This window comes from Colletotrichum fioriniae (assembly GCF_027942845.1).
Source record: "Colletotrichum fioriniae strain IMI 355084 chromosome Unknown scaffold_12, whole genome shotgun sequence".
Taxonomy (NCBI): Eukaryota; Fungi; Ascomycota; class Sordariomycetes; order Glomerellales; family Glomerellaceae; genus Colletotrichum; species Colletotrichum fioriniae.
Window position 1 is genome coordinate 1,280,133 of NW_027076848.1, and position 22,126 is coordinate 1,302,258.

At 52.8% G+C, this 22,126-nt stretch overlaps 7 protein-coding genes across 7 annotated transcripts; 4 read left to right on the forward strand and 3 right to left on the reverse strand.

Moving 5' to 3' along the window:
- Positions 1-1,860: 1,860 nt before the first annotated feature.
- Positions 1,861-2,584, forward strand: N0V96_009571 (uncharacterized protein; the record flags this gene model as incomplete). Its single annotated transcript, XM_053190242.1, has 4 exons — positions 1,861-1,944; positions 2,004-2,240; positions 2,288-2,387; positions 2,445-2,584. 4 exons carry the CDS (start codon positions 1,861-1,863, stop codon positions 2,582-2,584), a joined length of 561 nt encoding a protein of 186 aa, XP_053052172.1.
- Positions 2,585-3,254: 670 nt separating this feature from the next.
- N0V96_009572 (uncharacterized protein) lies at positions 3,255-4,850 on the forward strand (the record flags this gene model as incomplete). Its single annotated transcript, XM_065758686.1, has 5 exons — positions 3,255-3,575; positions 3,648-3,751; positions 3,885-4,320; positions 4,390-4,648; positions 4,717-4,850. The coding sequence occupies 5 exons, from the start codon at positions 3,255-3,257 to the stop codon at positions 4,848-4,850; spliced, it is 1,254 nt and encodes a 417-aa protein (XP_065612751.1).
- A 6,439-nt stretch (positions 4,851-11,289) lies between these two features.
- Positions 11,290-12,786, forward strand: N0V96_009573 (uncharacterized protein; the record flags this gene model as incomplete). The annotated part of the gene is made up of 1 exon (XM_053190244.2): positions 11,290-12,786. One exon carries the CDS (start codon positions 11,290-11,292, stop codon positions 12,784-12,786), a length of 1,497 nt encoding a protein of 498 aa, XP_053052174.1.
- Positions 12,787-13,049: 263 nt separating this feature from the next.
- Positions 13,050-14,024, reverse strand: N0V96_009574 (uncharacterized protein; the record flags this gene model as incomplete). The annotated part of the gene is made up of 1 exon (XM_053190245.1): positions 13,050-14,024. One exon carries the CDS (start codon positions 14,022-14,024, stop codon positions 13,050-13,052), a length of 975 nt encoding a protein of 324 aa, XP_053052175.1.
- A 2,115-nt stretch (positions 14,025-16,139) lies between these two features.
- Positions 16,140-18,401, forward strand: AMO1 (peroxisomal copper amine oxidase; the record flags this gene model as incomplete). The annotated part of the gene is made up of 4 exons (XM_065758687.1): positions 16,140-16,427; positions 16,490-17,380; positions 17,440-17,920; positions 18,010-18,401. The coding sequence occupies 4 exons, from the start codon at positions 16,140-16,142 to the stop codon at positions 18,399-18,401; spliced, it is 2,052 nt and encodes a 683-aa protein (XP_065612752.1).
- Positions 18,402-18,885: 484 nt separating this feature from the next.
- Positions 18,886-19,693, reverse strand: N0V96_009576 (uncharacterized protein; the record flags this gene model as incomplete). Its single annotated transcript, XM_053190247.2, has 3 exons — positions 18,886-19,189; positions 19,260-19,596; positions 19,651-19,693. 3 exons carry the CDS (start codon positions 19,691-19,693, stop codon positions 18,886-18,888), a joined length of 684 nt encoding a protein of 227 aa, XP_053052177.1.
- Positions 19,694-20,107: 414 nt separating this feature from the next.
- Positions 20,108-21,788, reverse strand: N0V96_009577 (uncharacterized protein; the record flags this gene model as incomplete). Its single annotated transcript, XM_053190248.2, has 4 exons — positions 20,108-20,332; positions 20,391-21,457; positions 21,510-21,637; positions 21,694-21,788. 4 exons carry the CDS (start codon positions 21,786-21,788, stop codon positions 20,108-20,110), a joined length of 1,515 nt encoding a protein of 504 aa, XP_053052178.1.
- Between the last annotated feature and the right edge of the window lie 338 nt (positions 21,789-22,126).

Consider the following 22,126-nt stretch of genomic DNA (forward strand, 5'->3'; position numbering starts at 1 on the left):
ACTTCTCGGAACTTTGGTGCCTTTGATTCGTCTAAAATCGTTTGCACCGCCCAAAACGCAGCGCTTTCGCTTGCGAGGCCACAAGGCGCCGAATCTTCTCCGTCACGCTCGGCAGCGATATATGCGGCTGCCCAATGTTGGAGTGACTGGCCCTGGATTCTGATTTCGGGATAAGACTCATGGACTCTAAGCAGTAGATATGCCAAAGATGTTGGACCGCGGAAAAAGCCTCGACATTGATCTTTCGTGTATACTCTCAGAGGCGGATGGGCATCAATGATCTGCCTCAACGACTCTTTGACAAGATTCTCTGGGTTCTCTCCATGGCTGAATGAGGCATAGCCCTCCACTGAAGTTGGGGTTGGAATGAAGCGCGGTGTATCCAGAGACATGTCGATCGTGATTGCCTGCCTATACTTAGATATAGGCTTCCTTCAAAGAGTTTCCTTGAGGGTCGTGCACCGTCCAACTCTTTGGTGTATTTGAAGAACTGTCCTGGGCATGTAGCGCAGTCCATAATGGTAGTAGCGGCTGACTCTTTCGAGGATATAACTTATCAGTTAGGCAGCAACGCGGGGATTCAACAATGACGTCAAGCTCATGCACGCGTTTGTCAGCATTGTAGATAAGAGTGAATGTTGTCTCGAAACTCGTGTCGATTCGCAAATGAGTTGTCAGTTGATGCCAGATTTGGGTCGAGACTTAGCCTCATCGACCAGATGCGAGTGCCAAACCAGCGGTAATTTCCAATTGTCCTTTCTGTGTAGCCATTCGAGGAGACTCAAATTAGAGGATTAGAATTGAAACCAAAAGAACAGGCCATTTTATTTGAAAACTCTTCTGACTGAGGGAAGACCTCGATTTGTTACCGTCTTGCGGTGTATGGCCAGCGGGTATCAAACCTGATTGCCTACCTGAGCACGTGCTGAGTTGTGGCAGTATCCCCCGTGAAGAACAAGGATCTTTATGCACCCTCTCTACACGTCTTTCAAGCATGTTGCTCTGAGTAACCCAAGTATGAACGCACGTAAGCATGTAATAATGCCTTAAAGTTAAGCATAAGATGGACTCATAGTTCCCAGTTACTAGAGTCTCGAAGCAACAGTCAACATTATTGAGAACGTTTCCTGTCGTCAACCCCTAAAAGCTGTAGTAAGCATGTGAGATAGGCGCCATCGATTGTACCTCAAAAGTAGATGCTTTGAGGCTCTCAGTTAGTCTCAAGATCCTTTCACGACCATGATGTCCACTCCATTCGTCACTCCATACGATTACGGCCTTTTCAAAGTCCGAACGATAGAAATCTCGGTCCTGAAGCCCAAAGTCCAAGACTCCATGATGCCGGTGGTCCGCCCTCAAGTCTTGGCGTAGAACATTCATTGCCCTGTTTCATGCCACTTTCTCTTTAGACTGCTCCGTTCCAATAAGTTCCGGCCCCTTTTGTTCTCCCTTTTTGCCAGGCTCTTTCAGGAAATCCCACCAATTGTGCATGCCTTTTCTAAGTCTACGGTTCCACCAAGGGGTGCAGTGGATTGCCGGTGGGTGTCTCCGAGTGCCGCATGTTAATCAACTCAAGGGCATGATTGGCGACCGCAGGCCTGTCATTTGTGGAGAATTGGTGCAAAATGGGGGCTGCCACGCGGGCAATTGATTAAACAGCGGCAGAATTCTGCTTGTCATCGATCCATCTGACACTTTAATCTTGATGTCTAAAACATGCGACCGATTTTGAAAGGGAGTCTCAAAAGACTCTTAAAGGTCTACGCTCGGAAGTTCGGCTTCGATCTCTGAGCAGTTTTGCGCAATTTGTTACCAACACAACTCCACGAACGGCATCACTCATCCGGCTTTCTCTCCACAATGTTGTTCACGCACGCCATTCTTGCAGCTCTGGCTACCAGTGTCCTGGGACATGGTGTCGTACAGACCCCAGAGCCTAGAACGGTAGGTTCCGAGTTCATGTGGTCGCGCGCCGAAAGTTGGAGCTAATGAATTGGTTGTAGACTGGCGCCAAGCAGGAAGAGCTCTGCGGAGCTGCGGTAACCAAGAAGCTCGACAGCGATATCGCCGGTCCTATCGAAAACTCCCTTGCGGTAGCGGATGCCGACTACAAGTGCAACCTGTTCCAATGCCGTGGCTACCAGTACGAAGATAACGAGGACAACGTTCGCGTCGTCAAGGCCGGCGAAGTTATCCCTTTCCACATCGACCTCGTGGCTGGACACAGACCAGGACACGCCGTAAGCTAAACCACGATCAGAGAAATGCATGTGCTGATATTGGACAGAACGTCTCCGTGATTGACCTTGCAAACAACACCATTATCGGCGAGCCGCTCATTTCGTGGTCTGACTGGCCCACCACCGACCCCGACCCGTTGGCCGACAGTAAGTGGATATAGAAATTAGCCAACGTGTGTGTGCTTCCTACTGACAACCATACAGCTGATTGGAACATCACCATCCCCGACACCCTTGCCTCCGCTTGCGACGTTGGTGGCAAGTGCGCGATCCAGTGGTTCTGGTATGCTGAGACCAACAAGCAAACTTACGAGAGCTGCATCGATTTCTACATTGGCGCATAGGTTTAAAGTGTTGTGCAAAACACCTCCGACAGCGCAAAGCATATTGACGACTTCATGTTGTACATATTTTCCCCACATACTGCACATGCATCTACCATAGATAAGTACATACAAGCAAAGAACTTTTTGAATTTTGAATGCCTTGCAGCTCTTGAACACATGACTTGATATGCGATGTTTCTTATGATAATAGACTGGATAAGGGAAAGAAAGGAAATTGTTGTGGACTTCATTTAATCTTCCGGAAACCGGCATGCCATCGTGCTACTTCTGGCTCAAGAGCATTCCGCAAACTCTCAGAAGAACTTACAATGTCCGGTGCAAAGGCCAGGCTGAATCAATAACTTCGAGTCAATCCCGGCCCGATCAAATTCATCCGGCTTTGGTCTAGCCCGTCTTTCGGTGATCCGCCGCTGTCAACGGACTCGTCTTCGGCCCATGGCTAGCGTTGAGTGGGGTACAAGGGCGGAAGACCTCGGTCTCAGCCGGCCCCGCACTCAGAATGCCGAAAGATCTGCCCGAGCTCAGGTACTCGCCATCAACAACAACAAGAAGTTCGAGAGGCCTTTCTTTCAAGCATTTTCACTTTGATCCTCAGTTATAGAATATCCGGTTCTTACTTGCCATACTCCCATAGCACCTTAATCACGTACGACTGCAGGCCGATACCATGTCTCAGGTTCCATTCGCAGATCCACCATGGCTGAGAGGCCTGCCCTCACCGTACTTCAACGATTCACATCGCAGATTCCAAGTCGCCTGCAGAAAGTTCCTCGACGAGAATCTGCATAAGGATGCGATGGATTGGGAAACAGCGGAAGACGTGCCAGCTGATTTATTCGCCAAGTTCGCCAAAGGAAACTTCCTGATTCCGGCATTGCCGGCGCCTTTACCCGTGGAATGGCTGCACAAGTTGGGTGTCACGCATATGCCCGGGGAGGTACCGGTAGAGGAGTGGGATGCGATGCACACGATGATTTACTCAGATGAGGTAAATCATCATCCATTTTCAAAAGAAAAAAAGAAAAGAAATTCCATGTAAAGCTGACAGACTGGCTTCCAGATGAGTCGCTCTGGGTTGGCCGGACCTCCGGGATCCTTGACTACTGGCATGGCATTCGGTGTTCCTCCTCTACTGCACTATGCAAATGCCGAAGTGCAGAACAGGTTTCTCCCCGATCTACTTCTTGGAAAGAAAAGAACCTGCATTGCCATCACTGAGCCCGAGTAAGGCAGCCATAGAGCTCTCTGACCGAACGCACCAGAACCCTAGCTAACCTCAATGACTCAACGATTACAGTGCAGGATCAGACGTAGCCAACATTACTACTACAGCTGAGCTCAAAGGCAACGAGTACGTCATCAACGGCGCCAAGAAGTGGATTACCAATGGCGTTATGGCAGACTTTGCAACCATAGCCGTTCGCACCGGTGGTGAAGGCTCAGGAGGAAAGGGCATCTCGCTGCTTGTGGTGCCCCTTGCGAATCAACCCGGCGTAAGCAGGAGGCGCCTTAAAGTCGCCGGCCAAATTGTCGCCGGTACCTCGTACCTCGAGTTTGACGATGTCAGGGTGCCGCGAGAGAACCTCATCGGCAAGGAAAATGAGGGCATGAAGTATATCATGCACAACTTCAACCATGAGCGGATGTTTATTTCGGTGGGTGTGACGAGGCAAGCCAGAGTGGCCCTGAGCGCCGCATTTGCGTACTGCATGCAGCGCAGGGCGTTTGATAAGGTCTGTCTATGACAAGTGATTTCCCACAAGCACTATTTTCAAGCTCTCTGCTAATCAAAATAACTAAAGACCCTTATTGAGCAACCAGTGGTCCGTCACCGGCTGGCCAAGTGTGGAGCTATACTCGAGTCGCAGTATGCTTGGGTTGAATCGTTCGCATACCAGCTATCCAAGATGCCAAAGAAGACTGCAGACGAGGAGCTAGGTGGGTTAACTGCATTGTGCAAAGCCAATGCTGGCATTGTTCTCGACGAGTGTGCGAGATGTGCTGTGCTGCTATTCGGCGGCAATGGCTATACGCGTACGGGCAAGGGAGAAATTGCCGAAAGTGAGTCATGATATTCTCTGATACCTCATATGAAGGTATCAAAACGTAGCTAACTTACTCCCGTGCAGAAATCTACCGTGAGGTTCCGGGTGCAAGAATCCCCGGCGGAAGCGAGGATGTGTTACTGGACTTGGCCATTCGGCAGTTGACGAAGCGTTTCCGTGCAGAGACAGAGAAGGAAAAGAACAAGTCCAAGATGTAGTTGGCTAGATAGCCACTATAAGACGCATATGATGAGACTGAGCATTGATTTAGTCGATGCTAGCTGTAGTTTCCGTGAACGACCCAATGTCACAACCCCAGCTCGAAAATGACATCGGAACACAACCAAATCCAGAACGTTCGGCAGCCAAGGACTAATCAGATCAAGGTATTACATCTCATACAAAGGAAGTAAAAGTTCCCGTGGACCGTGGTCTAGTCTACGACTCTATCCCGAATCCGGCTGGGGTATCTCACGTCGCAGAGAGAGACAGACTTCAAGCGTCCGAATGCCCTCAAAAATAAGCCGTTTTTGAACAAAAAGTGCAAGGTCGCACAACGAGACTTCCTAGATGCATGATATCAAGACGGTTTAATCAGCTTCTTGAGGCTCATTCGCATGGGTTCATTTGGAAAGCAAGAAGGAACCTTGAGTTTTGCTCTTTATCATTATTATCCGGGTCTTACAATCATTCATTATTCCATACCTATCATACCGGCTGACTTTGCGCCTTCCCTATAAGAGAGTCTCAGTTGGAAAGCGGCTGGAAGTATTAGCTTCTGGGCGGCTGGTTCAAAGTTTCCGCTGGAGACTTTGGAAAGATATGTGGAAAACACAGACGAGATATTGGATCCGGGTTGTGTCGATTTTAGAAACTACATCAGATGACTGTCGGATCACCGCAGCCTAGACTCTAGTGTTTACTGCCGCCGGCTCAGTACTGGGCGAGATCATATTAGGAGAAGAGGGCTAGTTCGCGTCAGATCGGTATACCTTCCCTCGCATCATCGTGCGATCAAGGTTGTGCTCCAGGGATTGTGCCGAACCTGACAAAACATCGACCTACGCACCATCCAGCGTGTCATCACCCTTCTTGTCATGGCATGGTCAAGCATGGACTATGAGCCAGCGCCGAGAGTCAGAGCGAGCGATCCGACGTGCAGAATTGCCAAACATGCGCACTGGATAATTGTCCTAGGGGATGAAAGGCTGAGATGCTCCTCGGTTAACTTCGCCATACTGACCAAGATTATGGTAATGCGATTGTGCGCATGGTTAGATCTGTCATTACATGTGACGACAGAGAAGCGAAATTGAAGCTTAAGTTGGGCTTCCGATGCCAGATATACTCTTGATCTAATCGAAACAATAACAGAGTCATAGATAGCCCCAATACCCCAACAAGTCGCAGTCGGGAAAACCACGTTTTCTGAGGCATGGATTCGCAGCCAGGGAGCATAACAAAGTTGGTGACATCGGCTAGAAAGCCTGCAGGCTGGAGACGGCAAAGTGCAGGCAGATCTAGCCTATGATAGGCCAGGTACATGCAACCATCTTCGTCTAATTTCCGAAGTCCCTCATGAAGTCCAGACTTTTCAAATGGAAGAATCTTGGAAGATGAATGTGAAGGGTGTAACATTACAAGCCGTGTCTATCTTTCCGTCCAATCCTCTCACCCGAGCTAATCTAATGAATGTCTCGCTTATGTAGTTTCTTTGTTGTCTACAGAAAGAATTGCGCCGTCAATCCTTCCTGGACTATGTCGAACTGTTTGCTCGATGACCTCGTCCAACCGATTGAAGTTGAGCTAGCAGAATGTCTTAGCAGGCTGTTAGTGGCTGGCAAGATATCACCAACAATTGGCCGCGTTGCTGAGGCCCAGCACTAGCAGAAAGGAACTTAAGTAAGCCACCGGGGAACCTTCTCCAACGGTCGGGGAGGTCAATTGATGAAAGTAAGTTTCTAGAAGTCTTGATTGGCTCGCCACCTCGAAGCACCATCTTCATCCGCCTCGTCCGTCAAGATCTCTGTCACGGTGCAACCATCTTGCCCAAATACGAGCTGGGAAATCACAATCAAATGTTTTGTCGCGTGCGTCCTCTGCCAGCCTCGGTCCATTCATGGTGGATTCAGCCAGCCAGCTTATCACCTGCACATCAAATCACATCGCCAGGGTGTTGTCTACCCCAACCCCTGCTACCAAGCTCCCAACTTGATATAGCGCGAGGCCAGCGCCTCTTCCTGGTCGGAGCGGCGTCCAAGACTTGGGCAAAATAGCTCGCCCATCCCAACGGCCAAGTCAATCATCAGACAAACGATTCGTCCGCACCCCAAGGAAAAAGCTTAAAAGAGCAACACCTGCGACTTTGCCGTACGCAGTAGTGCCAGGGCCAAAAGGATCAGCGCCATTCCCCCTCGGGCATCCCTGTCGATTCCCCGCGTCTTGCCCCATATCGGAAGGCATCGCCGTCCCCAGACCCCCCGGGGTTGACTGCGGGGGAAAGTGGATGAGGAGAAGTCGGCCGAGTAGATAGCGCAATGGAAGAACGACAACTACCTTGCCTTAGTAAGTGAGAAAATTTTGGTGTGCTGGTGTGTGTGTGCGTTGGTGTGGGTGACATCCCTCTCCACCTGCGTCGTATTAGTGATGATATTCCCATTTACGGCTCGACAGACATGACCTCATGCCGACCAGCCGCCGGTTGGGAGCACAGCAGCCCACATGTGAAAGCGAAAATCTGTGAGGGAAATTAGATAGCTCCCGAGGAAGCTAGCTAAGCTGCAACGTGCAGCTGAAGGAAGCCCAGGCTTGCTGGTCTAGAGCTCATGGCTATGAGTCGTGTGTGGTGTTTATCGCGAGGTAAGGTAGGTGACAAAAGCACAAACGTGATTGTCGGTTGTTCCCTTTTCTATGTCCCCGTTCCCACTCCCACCCTCTCCCCCATGCAGGGTTTTCCTACAGTCTCCCTCCACAAAGGAAGCTTGTCCCCCATTCTCCCTTTCTCCTGCATGTATCCAGACCACCCAGGAACGAATTGGACGCTCCATCTCCATGTTCAACAAGACTCCTTGAAGCACTCCTCGTTTCACCATCTCCCAATTCGACCAAACTTCACAATCGCTTAACCAAACAGTACTCGGTCAAGAAGAGTACAGAGACAAACATCAGATCATATATCATGATGAGGAAGAACTTCACTCGTCTCGTCGCCGGCGCGGTGTTGCTGGCGAGCGGCGTGGTGGCGGCGGAAAACTGCGCGAGCGTCGCCGTCACAGCGATTCCTTCCTGCGCGCAAAGCTGTTTCCTCGACGGCGCGTCTTTTGTAGGCTGCGATAGCCTCGACTTCTCATGTCAGTGTGGACAAGAGGCGGCTCTCTACGCCGCCATTGAACCCTGTGTTGCAACAGGCTGTCCTGCCGCGTCGTTCCAAGCCGTCATCAACGGAGCTTCATCCGGTAAGATCATCATTTCCTCTAGGACATTTGAATCACAAGAGTCTGTTGGCATGACCTGTGATCATCATGCGGCAATCAACCTTGGTTGGATACACTGGCTAACAGGATCAAGTCTGTGGTTGCGTCGGCGCAGGGGCTGTTGGTGGCTCAACGGTATCCGGGTCATTCGTATCAGCCATCTCGGGGTCTTCGTTCGGTTCGTCGCCTGCGACCGCAACAGCTACGGCGTCTGGAGGTGCTGGCGGTGGAAGTTCTGCGTCTGCTTCGGCAACGCAAGGCGGTGGCGGCGGAGACACATGGAATCCCCTCCCTACTAGCCCCCCGTTCTCGACGTCGTCGCCCGTCAATGCTGCAGGCCGCCAATCTGACTCAAGTCTCGCTATGCTGATCGCCTTTGTCGGAGTGGCGGTAGCCGCTGCGGTCGCGCAATGAATCGAATCTAGCTAGGATGAAAGGTCAATCTGGAAAGGATTGATGGTTTCGTTGAGAATGTTTTGGCCTGGCGGAGGAAACCAGGGCAGTCGGCTATTTGCATCGTTACTTCTTCACAACAACACTTTTACATCATGACTTATGGACGGATATACCCAGAGGCCGGCGACCTACATACTCAGCCCGACTCTTCTTCTACCGACGACTTCACGTGACACAGTCAAATCAAGGCCATCTTTCTGACAGGGAAATCAATGGTCAGGGCGGAGCGCTCCCATCTTACGACTACGCAAGACCACTCAGGGCTATAAGCCATAAGTGATCGTCTGTATTCCGTATCTTGAATGCTGGTTTGGAGGACGACAGTGTCGAAGATGGGGGTTAGTTGTTTAATCCTAATTATAGAACATTTACGCATTGAGCTCGAGCTCAAGCACTTCGGTTGCTTGATTGGATGCCTTTGCTTGAGCAGGTCAACTTTGATCACGGCAATGAACAATGATAAAATGACACTCCTTTGATCGTATTTAACACTTGCTTGCGCAGAACTATATCCCTACTCCCTCGTCAATCACGTTGAATATCTTCGGTCTGCACGTTCCTAGTGCCGACTTAATTCGATGGCGAAACTCATCATTTCTTGGACGTATCAAGGCCCTCACATCCATATCAAAAGTGGCTGAAGGATGACTTCACTCTGTGGACCTTGGATCGTTTGACTTCATAAGAACCCAGATACCTACGGCTAGAAAACTCATGGTCGAACGTCGATTGAATAGCGAATCTCGGAAATGTTCTACCAGATGGCATATATTTCTCAGTCAAGCCAAGGGAAAGCCGTTGTTATCTTGATACCGGAAACAAGGACTGCGAAGAAAATTGTTTACATAAACTCAAGAAACGCCGTGAGACGAAAGACTCAGGAAATCGGTATACCTTATGATAGGAACGTAAGCTCTCATGTTTATACGTTGTAGCGACCAAGTATACTAATCTCATGTGGGCAATCCAAATAAGCCTAGCCTCTCACAGGCCGGTGAGAGGGGTTGTATTGCTGCGGGTGCTTCCCAGCGGACCACGGAGACTGAGGTCGCGACGGCCCTGTAGAAGATCTCCCGAAGCTCCGTCTCTTCAAATACGGTCACTTGGGAAGTGTTCAGCTCTTGAGAGACTCCATCTACTCGTCAACGCAACTGTATTTATATGTTCGGCAATCTTCAGGCGGCCCATGGAAAGTTGAACTCAATCGAATGATCTCCCAGTGTATATCAGCAATACCCGAGTGATCTACACCTTTTGGTGTCACAGTTGTAGGTCAAGAAACACCAATTAGCTCTGAGCCTAACCTCAGTAACTTACCATCGATCCGTCTTTATAAACCATGTCCGCAACCGAGACTGGAGACTGGTCAGCAGCATGACAAACACCTGGTCTTTGAAATGGCCAGGTCAATCATGGCCTTCAGAGCGCAAGAATTCGCAACCGAGATGTTGACTAATCGCAAATTCGGTGGCGATTTTGTGAGCACTCTCTATGTTAAACTTAGCTGTCCAAAACTCCGACTCAACTCAAGCCTGGGAGGCCGACGGCTTGCTGTAAGACTGAGACTTCAGCTTCCTTGCAGCATTGTTCAAGCTTTTTCTCAAGAAAATCTCTCAATTGGGGAGCCTTTCAATAGCTGTTTAGACACGGGCTCAGGGTCTTAAGCTGGGAAGAAACCAAGTCAGTCATCCAAGTTAAGTTGTTATTAACATCAGAACTATCTTTATACTTCTCACTAAGAATGCGCTTTCCCCACGGGGTCAGATGCAAGATACCAAGCTTTATCTTCAATCTTCCGCGATTGCCGGATGGCCGATTGTCAAGTAAAGATGCGGGGGGCGGGGGCGGGAGGAGCCTAGTCCTCGCACGGGAGAGCACTCATACGGCCCGGAGCCGATCGGGGAGATTATAAGTCCAACGGAGGCCCCGCACATGCACCGACCGAGATGGGACTCTCGCATTCGGAAAGCTGCATCCACGTTGTCTCATCGGGGGTGTCGTTTTCCGGGCGCCGTCTCGTCCTAAAGGTCGTCATCCGATCTCATGATCGCGTCTAAAGCGAGATCAACAGCCGAGGCAACTTGGAAAAGCTAGGTCAATGCGTGGGGGCAATGGGGTTGTTCTTGAGACACTAGTATTCTCTCCGCACCCGCGGACGCCCGTAGGAGAGAGGTGAAGTCACACTTAGAGTAACAATGACAACTACACGGTCCAAACCCACATATTTGACAACTCAGTTGTGTAAGGTGGGTTCATGCAGTCCTTTGCTTGGCCACGCCTATTCCCCTCACCACCAATTACCTACTTCCATGTATGAATCATGGTCTTTTGACATAGTATGCACCACACGCGGGTCTTCCATAGAGAAACGGAGGCCGAACGAACACGCCGATGCCCCGAGCTCCCCCTTTCCCCCGTTCGTGTGACGGGTTGCTTGGTAAAACAAGTCGAGAAACACATTGGACGTGGGTTTGTAGGTTTCATCCCATCTCGCAAGCCTCGGCAACTCTGCGTTTCTGCGACCCTTAATCAGGAAATCTGAGCGTAGGACTCTCGCCACGGTCGGACACTGGTTGGTTTAGATAGTGCGAGGTGGGTATGCTTTTCATGTAGTAGATAGTCCTTCACATGAATCATACAAAAGGTGGAAGAGCCCCATGTGTAACGTCTCATATGAACTTCTTGTTCGTTATACCGTAAACGTATGTGTACTAAAAACACCATCACAATGGCGTCAACTCATCCCGCAGACCTCAAGGTAGACGAGATCTACGACTATATCATCATCGGCGCCGGCATCTCTGGCATCAACACCGCATACTACCTCCAATCTCACGGCCCCAAAAACGCAAGCTACGCCATCCTCGAAGGCCGTCCACGGATGGGCGGGACGTGGGACCTCTTTCAGTACCCCGGCATCCGCTCCGACTCGGACATATACACCTTTGGCTTCTCATGGAACCCATGGAAAGGCGAGAACCCCCTCGCGGGCGGCCCCGAAATCTGCGCCTACCTCGAAGAATCAGCCTCGGAGCACGGCATCGACAGACACATAAAATACAACCACCAAGTCGCCTCCGCGGACTGGAACTCGGCAACATGCCGATGGATCCTCAAGACCTCTGTGGCGGGAGGGAGTGATGGGGAAAAGCAACAACAGACAAAGACAATCGCCGCGAGATTCGTCGTCCTCGGCACAGGATACTACGACTACGAACAGCCCCTCGCCGCCGCGATCCCCGGCATCGACACCTTCCAAGGCCAACTTGTCCACCCGCAATTTTGGCCAAAGGACCTAGACTACACCAACAAAAACGTCGTCATCATCGGCAGCGGCGCCACGGCCGTGACACTCCTCCCCAACATCGCCACCGACGCCGCGCGCGTGACGATGCTGCAGCGCAGCCCGACCTACATCATCGGCATGCCCTCCCGTAAAGCCGGCCTGCAGCGCTTCATGCTCTCCATCCTGCCCAAATCCGTCTCGAGCCGGATTTTGCGCGTGCAGTACTTCATGTTGTCGTATTTCTTGTACTACTACTGCCAGTGGTTCCCCGGCTCCGCGCGCCGGTTCCTGCTGGGCGCGGCAAAGAAGCAGTTGCCGCCGAATATCCCGCTCGATCCGCACTTTAAGCCACGGTATAACCCTTGGGAACAACGTCTTTGCGTGTGTCCGAATTCAGACTTTTATCAGGCGCTGAGGTCTGGTAAGGCGGACGTGGTGACGGATACTATCGAGGAGGTGACGGGCTCCGGCATCGTACTGAAGTCGGGACGGGTTCTCCACCCAGACATCATCGTCACAGCGACAGGTCTAAAGATCCGCTTCGCCGGCTCGATCGCCCTCTCCGTAGACGGCCGGCGCGTCGATCCCAACACTAAATTCGCCTTCAAGGGATGCATGCTGCAGGACATGCCGAACATGGCCTACGTGTTCGGGTACGCCAACGCCTCGTGGACGCTCGGCGCGGAGGCGACGAGCTCGTTCTTGGTGAGGTTGTGGCGCGGGATGGAGAAGAAGGGGTTGAGGTCGGTGACGCCGTTGCTCGAGGACCCGAATATGAAGCCGAACGCGATGATGCCGCTCAAGTCTACGTACGTGCGGAACGCGGCCAAGGTGTTTCCCAAGGCTGGGTCGGGGCGGTGGGCGCCGAGGAAGAATTATTTAATGGATCTGTGGACGGCTATGACGAGTGATGTGTTTGCTGGGATGAAGGTGCAGTGAGTGTCGGCTCGTGTTGTTCAGTTGACTGAAAGGGATGTGATCTCGCGCCTGGTTGGAAGAGCGTTTCGGGAGGTTTGGATATCTATGCCTCATTACATTAGCGTTGTCCAAGGGATTGGAATCTAACAAAGTGTCTATTAAGAACAGCCGGTCTGTGAATGCTTTAATGGTGTCTTGTGTCTACCCATCTAGAAAAACCCCAAATCTTGCTCGGTTTAGACAAATGACCTCTATCAATGCTGTCTCCAGCCCACCTGACCCTTTTACTCCGGTTGCCCATCAGCCCAAACGACAATATTCTTCGGCGGATCCTCCAACCCATTGAAGAAGGCAACAACATCCTTGTTACTATACCGCATACTGAAATGCGTCAGAATGAACGTTGTCTTGGGCCACTTGCGCACCACCTTTTCGAGATCCTTCCACTTGGTATGCTTCGTCTTCTCCGCCTGCGCATCATGCTCATCATACAAGAAACTGCACTCGGTAATCACCACCGGGATCCCCTGCACCAACCACTCCGGCTCAGCAGCCAGCGTCGATGCCGTCGTATCACCGAGAAACGCAAACACGGGCGTCGTCACGGGTGCCGTCAGCTCCACGCCCGACTGCCGCAGACTCTTGAGCTCCGGGCCGGGGAGCGAGGTATACTCGGCCTTGAGCTTATGCGTCGTGGTCCGGAAGACGTAACCCACGGCGGGGACGTTGTGGTCGCACTGAAAGACGAGGGCGTCCATGCCTTTGAGCCGCCGCAGCGGCACCACGTCGCCGTGTCTGACGGCCGTCGTGACGTGCGTGCCGAGAAAGGCCCTCTCCCCTTCCGTCCTGCCCTCCTCGTCGGTGCCCTTGCCGTCGACCTTGAGACCCACAGCCTCGGCGTCGCTGCTGGTTGTGAGACCGCCGCGGTTGAGGAGGGTCTTTGCGAGGCAAAAGTCGTCAAAGGCCTTCTTCATCTCGACGGGGCAGAAGATGTCTGGCGGGTCTTCGCGCTTGGTGAAGGCTGGGGCGAGGAGGCAGTGGTCTGAGTGGCCGTGGGTGATGAAGATGTGTTTTGGGCGTAGATTATTCACGACGAGGCCTGCGTCGAGGAGAAGGTTGAGTTGGGGGATGACGAAGGAGGTGTGCCATGCTGCGCGAGACTTGCCGGTCAGGACGTATTGGTGGTAGGGTTTTGGGAAGCGCCATTCGAGGATCTCGGACCGGCTTGATTGCGGCAGGGGGGTTGCAAATGTGGCCATTGCGACGTCTGGCGAAGGTAATGTCTTGATAGGGTGGGTAGTGGGAGTTGGGAAGGACGGCGTCGGAACCGGGGCCGGGGAAATCTGGGCCCGGGGTAGATCCGGGGAACTTGTAACTGTCGAGTGTCTAGACAGTAGAATGCTTTTGATGCTCCGGAAACTGAAATATCCTATTTGGAGTCTACGTTGCAAACTCTTGACCATGCAATCTGGACGTAAGATTTGTCCTGAAGAGAGACTGGGCAATTGCTTTTGCGCCTCACTACCTTATGGTGCCTCAATGGTTTCCTCAATGCCGGTGACTCTTGGATTTGAGGATGACTCTATGCTGTGGCTCGGTTGGTTGGTTGCCACAATCTCAAGGTTGACCGGATGATGGAGAACAGAGACGTACCTTATTCCAAACAGGCCGATGATGAGTCAGGGGTCCAACTTTGCCCAAATAATACCTTGGGTCAGACGGTGTGGCTAATGATGTTCCATTCAGCTTCCACCAGGCCGAAGTCACAATTGAGGCATTGGGTGAGCGCATCGCTGGCAGAAATTTTGCTGACGTCATCACGAACACCCCTTAACTCCGATGTATCGGACATTGTGCCACCTGCCTCCATCGTCGTTCTGCCCTCACGGCTTTGCTGCAACTGGTCACGTCCATCGCCAAGGTAAGGTGATCCTGCGGAGTAATTGAGTTGCCCACTAACATTGATACAGAGTCCAAGACCGCGCTGTAGTGTGCCTGGATTACTGCGTTCAAGGCATGGCTGCACGGCACGTGGCATCCCGTCGCAGGGCCCAGACTATCCCACATTGGCGCGATAACATGCTGCTGCACGATTTGTGTGGCAGGTTACTCCATCAAGAACGACTTCAAAAGAGCTAGATATCCTGCCGTAGGGATCGGGGCCTGATCCAAGGCTCTAATGTCCAGCCCGCCTTTCGCACTTTCGCACTTTCGCATCTTCGCACTTTTGGGCAAGAAAAGGGTTAGTCCTATCGGTGAGATGAATGAGTTCCAGAGGTTGATTGAGGTTGCCTTAGGTAAAGCATTCGACGATGACAACTCACGTCCTCATTCTGAGTGGTCAGAAGGCAAAACTAAACTCAAATAGGCGATTTTACCCGGCGTCTGCTGAGTGGCCAGACCAGTCACCGCTCGCCCGAACCTGGCAGCGCCTGCGGTTCCGAGCAGAGCCCCACCAAAACAGCCGTGTAAACCGACACCTCCGGTCCCGGAGAGTGGGTCTTGGAGGGTCCACCTCTGATAAGGACACCCGGAGGTTGGAGCGCCAGAGCTTATCGTCTAGGGTTTCCCCATCCAGCCCCTCGTCACGTCCTTCCCCCCCACTTTCTGGTCGCTTCTCCCCTCCATGTCTCTTTTTCTTTTGCATCACTTTCGAAGACCAACAATTCCTCCATGGTCCCCCGCGCTTGAGCTAACCTGGAGTTTCTAGGAGTTCTCTCGAGTCCCTGGAGAAGAACCGTCGGAAATTCGCAGCTAATGCACAGTCTGTGTGCGACCGTCCTTATCTGGTCGACCAGACGAAACCTTGACCACGCCTTACAACTTACATCCTATCCTGTACCTCAATTCCGCATAACTAAGAGGCTAAAGCTAAAGCTCTTATCAAACCAATTCCGACTTCTCCACCGTATCCAATGATTTGACTTATCCAATCCAAACGGCTTACAACGCCTTTGCCAATTGCCAATTGGCATGACGCGCCACATCGTTTTTGCAAGGTACGGCACACCACGTCTGTCGTCTGAACGGCCCCCGGAGAGTACCCCAGGTCACCATGGGCTTGCATTGCCTGATCCGGCTGGTCTTGGAGGGATGAGTCGCGCATCGGATGAGACCCAGAGAGCGCGCCTATCTTGCGCGCTCCTGGCCGGGAGAAGAGGGGTGAGGGGCCTCACTCTGGGGATCCCCTTGATCGATTTGGAGATATAAGCTGTAGCTTTATCTAGACCTCGACATCCCTTCAGTCAATCGCATTTCTTTCAATACCCTCCACTCTCGCCATTGACCTCTCGCAACACCTCTCTCTCTCTGTGACAAGGAAGCCTGTACACCACACACGCAGAGAATCTTCACACACCACAGAGACATACACAATGGCACCGCTGCACCCTCTAGATCCCCTCTCTTCTGCAGAGATTGAAAAGGCCATCGCTGCCGTCACAAAGGCCCACGGCGACGTCTTCTTCAACGTCGTCTCCCTCCACGAACCCCGCAAGGCTGAATTGACAAGATGGCTCGCCTCACCCTCGACAAAACCCCTCCCCGCCCGCATCGCCGACGTCGTCGTCATCGCAAAGGGCGGCAAAGTCTACGACGGCCTCGTTGACCTCGCCTCGGGCGCCATTACCAAGTGGGAGCTCATGCAGGGCGTGCAGCCCATTGTCAGTTCCCTTTCACCACGATTGTGGCACTCGCGAAATCAAGACTAACACCACAACCACAGATCACAATGGAAGAGCTCCAAATCGTCGAACACATCTGCCGCACCGACCCCAAAGTCATTGAGCAGTGCGAAATCTCCGGCATCCCCAAATCCGACATGCACAAGGTCTACTGCGACCCCTGGACGATCGGCTACGATGAGCGCCACGGCAACACCATCCGCCTCCAGCAGGCCCTCATGTACTACCGCCCGGACCCGGACACCTGCCAGTACCAGTACCCCCTCGACTTCTGCCCCATCTACGACGCCGACAAGCAGGCCATCATCGCCATCGACATCCCCACCATCCGCCGGCCCCTCAGCAAGGCCGCCCCCGTAGACTACACCCCGGCCGCCGTAAAGAAGCAGTCCGGCGGCTACCGCACCGACCTCAAGCCCATCAACATCACTCAGCCCCAGGGCGTCTCCTTCCAGATGCAAGGCCGCCAGATCTCCTGGCAGAACTGGAACTTCCACATTGGCTTCAACTACCGCGAGGGCATCGTCCTCAGCAATATCACCTACAACGACAAGGGCAACGTCCGCCCCATCTTTTACCGTCTGTCCCTCGCGGAAATGGTCGTCCCCTACGGAAACCCGGAGCACCCTCACCAGCGTAAGCACGCCTTTGACCTCGGCGAGTACGGCGCCGGATACATGACGAACAGTCTCTCGCTGGGCTGCGATTGCAAGGGCGAGATCCACTACCTCGACGCCGAGTTCCCCACCCGCAACGGCGGCGTGCGCACCATCAAGAACGCCATTTGCATCCACGAGGAGGACAGCGGCATCCTCTTCAAGCACACCGACTTCCGCGACGACTCCGTCATCGTCACCCGCGGCCGCAAGCTCATTATTCAGCAAATCTTTACCGCTGCAAACTACGAATACGCAATCCAATGGATCTTCCACGTAGGCCCCATCCCCTCGTACCCTTTATTCTCCCAGAAACGTAGCTAACACCCCACCAGCAAGACGGTACAATCCAGCCCGAAATCAAACTCACCGGCATCCTAAACACCTACTCCCTCAACCCAGGCGAAGACACAAAAGGCTGGGGCACCCAAGTCTACCCGGGCGTCAACGCCCACAACCACCAGCACCTCTTCTGCCTGCGCGTCGACGCCAACATCGACGGCCCCCGCAACACAGTCTTCGTCGCCGACGCCGTCGCCTCCGACGCGCCCGTCGGGTCCCCCGAGAACTTTTACGGAAACGCCTTTTATGCGAAGAAGACCAAGCTCGATACCACGGGGAAATCGAGGACCGACTACGACGGGTCGACGAGCCGCACGTGGGAGATTGCGAATACGGATAAGTTGCATCCGTACAGCGGGAAGCCGGCGAGTTATAAGCTTGTTAGTAGGGAGGTTCCTGGGTTGTTGCCCAAGGAGGGGTCGTTGGTGTGGAAGCGTGCTGGTTTTGCCAGACACGCTGTGCACGTCACAAAGTGTAAGTTCCCTCCCCCTTTTTTCCACCTCTCCCCTTCTCATTCTTCTATCAACTCCCCAGCGTGAACAAAAGCTGACCAAGCCCCACAGACCGCGACGACGAACTCTGGCCCGCAGGTCGCCACGTCCCCCAAACCTCAGGCGAGCCCTCCTCCGGCATTCCCGAATGGATCGGCGACGGCACAGAGTCCATCGAGCAAGAAGACATTGTCCTCTGGCACACGTTCGGCGTAACCCACATCCCCGCGCCCGAGGACTTCCCCATCATGCCCGTGGAACCCATCACCCTCCTCCTGCGCCCCCGCAACTTCTTCGCCAGCAACCCCGTCATGGACGTCCCGCCTAGCTACTGCAGTACCCCAAGCCAGGTCGCTGCCGGCAAGGGCGCGCTGGAGGCGGCGGATGGGGTGAGCAAGCTTGCTTTCACCGGGGGTGCGGCTGCTGGGGAGTCGTGCTGTGCGCCGGGGAAGAGTAAGTTGTGAGGTGGTGGTGGTTTCTGTACCTAGGAATTTTGGATGAAGCGTTTTAGATGGATATTTAGGCCTGCACATAGTATTGAATAGCAATTTTTATTTGACAGCGCATGGCTGCTTCTCTTGTGTATTATAAGATAAAGCCTATCCTCTGCAGACCCACTGCGCTTCCCCGGGCTGCACTTCCATCGAGAGGAACAAGAGTCCCGCTCTCATCAATACCCACACAGACCGTCAAGTGCGACAGCCCAGTACGACTGACCCAGAATGAGAGTCTATACTAGCCGTCCAAGACACGCGTCCACTAGACACCAAAGCCAGAATATCGTCATTATTCTCTAGCACTTCGTAAGTATTAACACTCTGACACTCGGGTGCGGATACATACAAGGAAAGAGGAACTTGTCGTAACGCCATCCATGCCGGCCAACAAAGTTGACAGCAGGAAACTTCCAGAGTCCGCCTTGGAGAATGGGAGTTTGTGCAAGCCGTCCTAGATGGATCCTGGCTTATTCGCCGCCACCAGGAGGATTGCCATCGGTCTCTTGGGCATTGGGGGTAGCTTCCTCGGAAGGGGGTTCCTCGGGAGCGACTTCCGGCGCCTTGTTGGCGGATCGCAGACGAGCAAGGAGGTCTTTGAGAAGTAAACTCGTCTCGGGATCATAAGCAGGCGCTCCATCGAGACAGACGTTGTTCTTGGTCGCGGCTTGAGGTGGTCCATGGATCGCATCCGCTCGGGGAACAGCTTCAGCTTATCCTCATTGGTAATGAGATTCACCATGAGTTCTGTGTTGACCCTGTTTATTCCAGTTGCATCAGCCTCGCGTTCAAAATCGGGTACGAATGGGAGGAAGAAGTGGTACTAACACTCTCTCCTTTACTACGCGGTCGATGACGGTCTTGAAGTTACGTGCCTTCTCCAAGCTCATCTCCAACAGTGTGATCAATGGCTCCGCATCATCCCAAATGCCATGGTCGAGGATCGACATGGTGGATATGGCTAGGTTGGCATGCCGAAGCGCTTCTTCTGCGTGCTCGACGTAGCCCTCGGGGACATCTGTGAGCAAGCAATGCAGAACGGATTGTTCTCTAGAAAGAAGTCCCGGTTCTAGAAGCAGCGCGGCAGCACTCTTCTCCACGTATGAGCGTGAAGCTTCGAAATTGGACAATTTCAGGACTGACTTGAACCGCGATTCGAGTTCTTCTGCGAGATATTAATATGGGGAAGTTGCTGAGCGAGGCAATGGGGCTGGCTTACCTCTGCGGAGATTGGGTGACTCTGTTCCAGTGGGGGTAGTCATGGCTGCAGATTGTGTGTCGTGACGCTAGAGTTTGATGTGGGAGAGAGATGTGTGTCAAACTCCGGTTGATGGATGTGATAGATGGTGTTGAAAGGGCGAGGTCAGTGGAAGAAAACAAAACCAAAGAGAACCAGAAGGAGCCCCCCCCCCCCACGAATGAGGCAGCCTCGTACCAGTGGAAGGACCCAGGACAGGTAAGGTAGTCAGTCGTACCTACCGACTTTCGATTTCAGGGTCCTGTTGAAAATACTTGAACGGTAATTTGGATAGCATATTAAACGGGAAAAGAAACGGTCAAATGCGTATGAAAGAATACACGTAATGTCATGTGATGGTATAATCAATTCGACGGTAAGTTTGTCGCATTGTATAGCTCGATCCTTTAAGCAAATATTCCTCGCTTCCTGGGGCCATCTAAGGCTTCCACCTAAAAGCAGGGTGCTTCCAGTCCAGATCACTCTCTTCTTGTCTCGACAAGCCCTGCAACTCAGCCTCGACATTTCGGGCCTCGCGTCTGCGGTTGTCTCGCTTCATCCAGAACAACGTGAGAGTCGAGGTAATCAAAATCATACTGCACGTCGCCAGGTTCAATCCGTTACCGATTGGGTAGTTGGGTGCGTCCCACGGCAAGAAAGCCCACTAAAACCACGAGTTAGTATGCAATCAAAGGCTTCGAAGCGGAAGGGGTAAATCCTACAGTTGAAATGAGTCCTCCCACGTTGCCAAACATGACGTTTGTTCCAATCGCTGCGCTGCGTGCCGTGTCGGACACGACGTTCGCGGCGACCTGGGCGTTTGTGAGGGCGCCGAGGGCGAACACGGCTGATGTGATGAGGAAAGTGGCACCGTAGCGCACCGAGAGGTCCTTCGAAGCCAGGAACATGATGTAACCGACCATTGCTAGCGGTGCGGACATCATGAAGAAGATCTGTCGACGGTCGAGGCGCCAGCTGAGCAGTGGCAATAGGACAGTGAAGAAGGCTCCTACAACGTAGGGAGGGACGGTGAAGAGTTGTTGGCGCTGAACAGTCGCCGTGGGGTAGATACCCCTGACGATCGTCGGCAGGAAGAAGGCAAGACCTTGGACAGTGACGTTATTCAAAAGGAAGACAAACGATGTTGCCAACGTAACAGGTGCGAAGATTCCCCGACGAAGTTTCTTGGTGTCCATCTTATCCAGGACTTGGGTCTGACCAACACGCTCAGAGCGAACACGGGTCTCGGCGAGATCCTTCTCAGCCTCAGTGAGCCAACGAGCAGAAGCAGGGCGGTCGGTCAGGGTGATGAAGCCGATGAGTGCCAGCCCAATCGTGATGATTCCTTCGATGGCGAAAATCATGCGCCATGTATGGATGCTTCCGAATCCATCGAGGCGAAGAATGGCAGAGGCCAAGAGACCACCAAAGGCTCCAGCCAAAGGCGCCATAACAATGTACAAGCTGAGGCGGAAGGCGAGTTCGGATCGTCGGTACCAACGAGACAGGTAGTAGGCGATACCTGGCAACATGCCAGCCTCAAAAATGCCGAGGAGGAATCGGACTGCCATGAGCTGTGGGACGGTGTGGACGAAAGCAGTGCCGACTGAGCAGATACCGAAGAGCAAGGTGGTGAGGGGGAGGAACCATCCAGGCCCCATGACCTTGCAGAGGATGTTGGCGGGGATTTCGAAGAGAATGTAGCTGATGTAGAAGACACTGAGGGTTCCGTTGTAGTCGTAGCCTGCCATGCCGAGGTCCTTCTCGAGGCCTGCGATGCGCGCGTTGCCTGGGGGGGATTGTAAGTCGTTGTCAACATTGTAACGGGGCGAAAGACAAACCAATATTGGCTCTGTCAATGAAGCAGAAGAGGTAAAGCAGAGCGACCGTCGGCACAATCATGAGATCGATCTTCAGTCTAAGCTTTCTCTCTACGGTCGGGTCGTACGCCAGAGACTGCTCGGTGTGCCTGACGATAGAGGGTCAACCAGGTTTCTGGATAGTAGTGCGCTGTACGTGTCTTACTTTTCCGGGTCAAGCTTCGCGTCGTACGAGGACCTTTGCGCCATCTTGGCGTTGATGTCGTCGACGTTCTCGACGGTAGGCTTATCGTTACTCATGATGAAAGGAGAACGCGGTGCGTCGCTCAGCCGAATGCCTTTGTGAGCGAAATGTCGACTTCGGCGTGGTATCGAAGAAGTATCCTGGGGTCGAGAAGCTCTCGAAATCTGGCAGGGGACGAAGGACCCTTTTCAATGTCGAGACGACTGACTCAACAAAACACTGTCTCAAGGGGGCCAGCTGGAAATCCCGTAGGCTGATCCAGGCTGGCGAGATAGATATCTCATTAGCGAGCCTTGTCTTTCCCCCTTGTCCCAGATTGGAGGTGGAGGCGTGGCACCTAGCTACCCCAGACGGGTTATCCCACACACCAAACAACGCGGGGTAGACATCCACC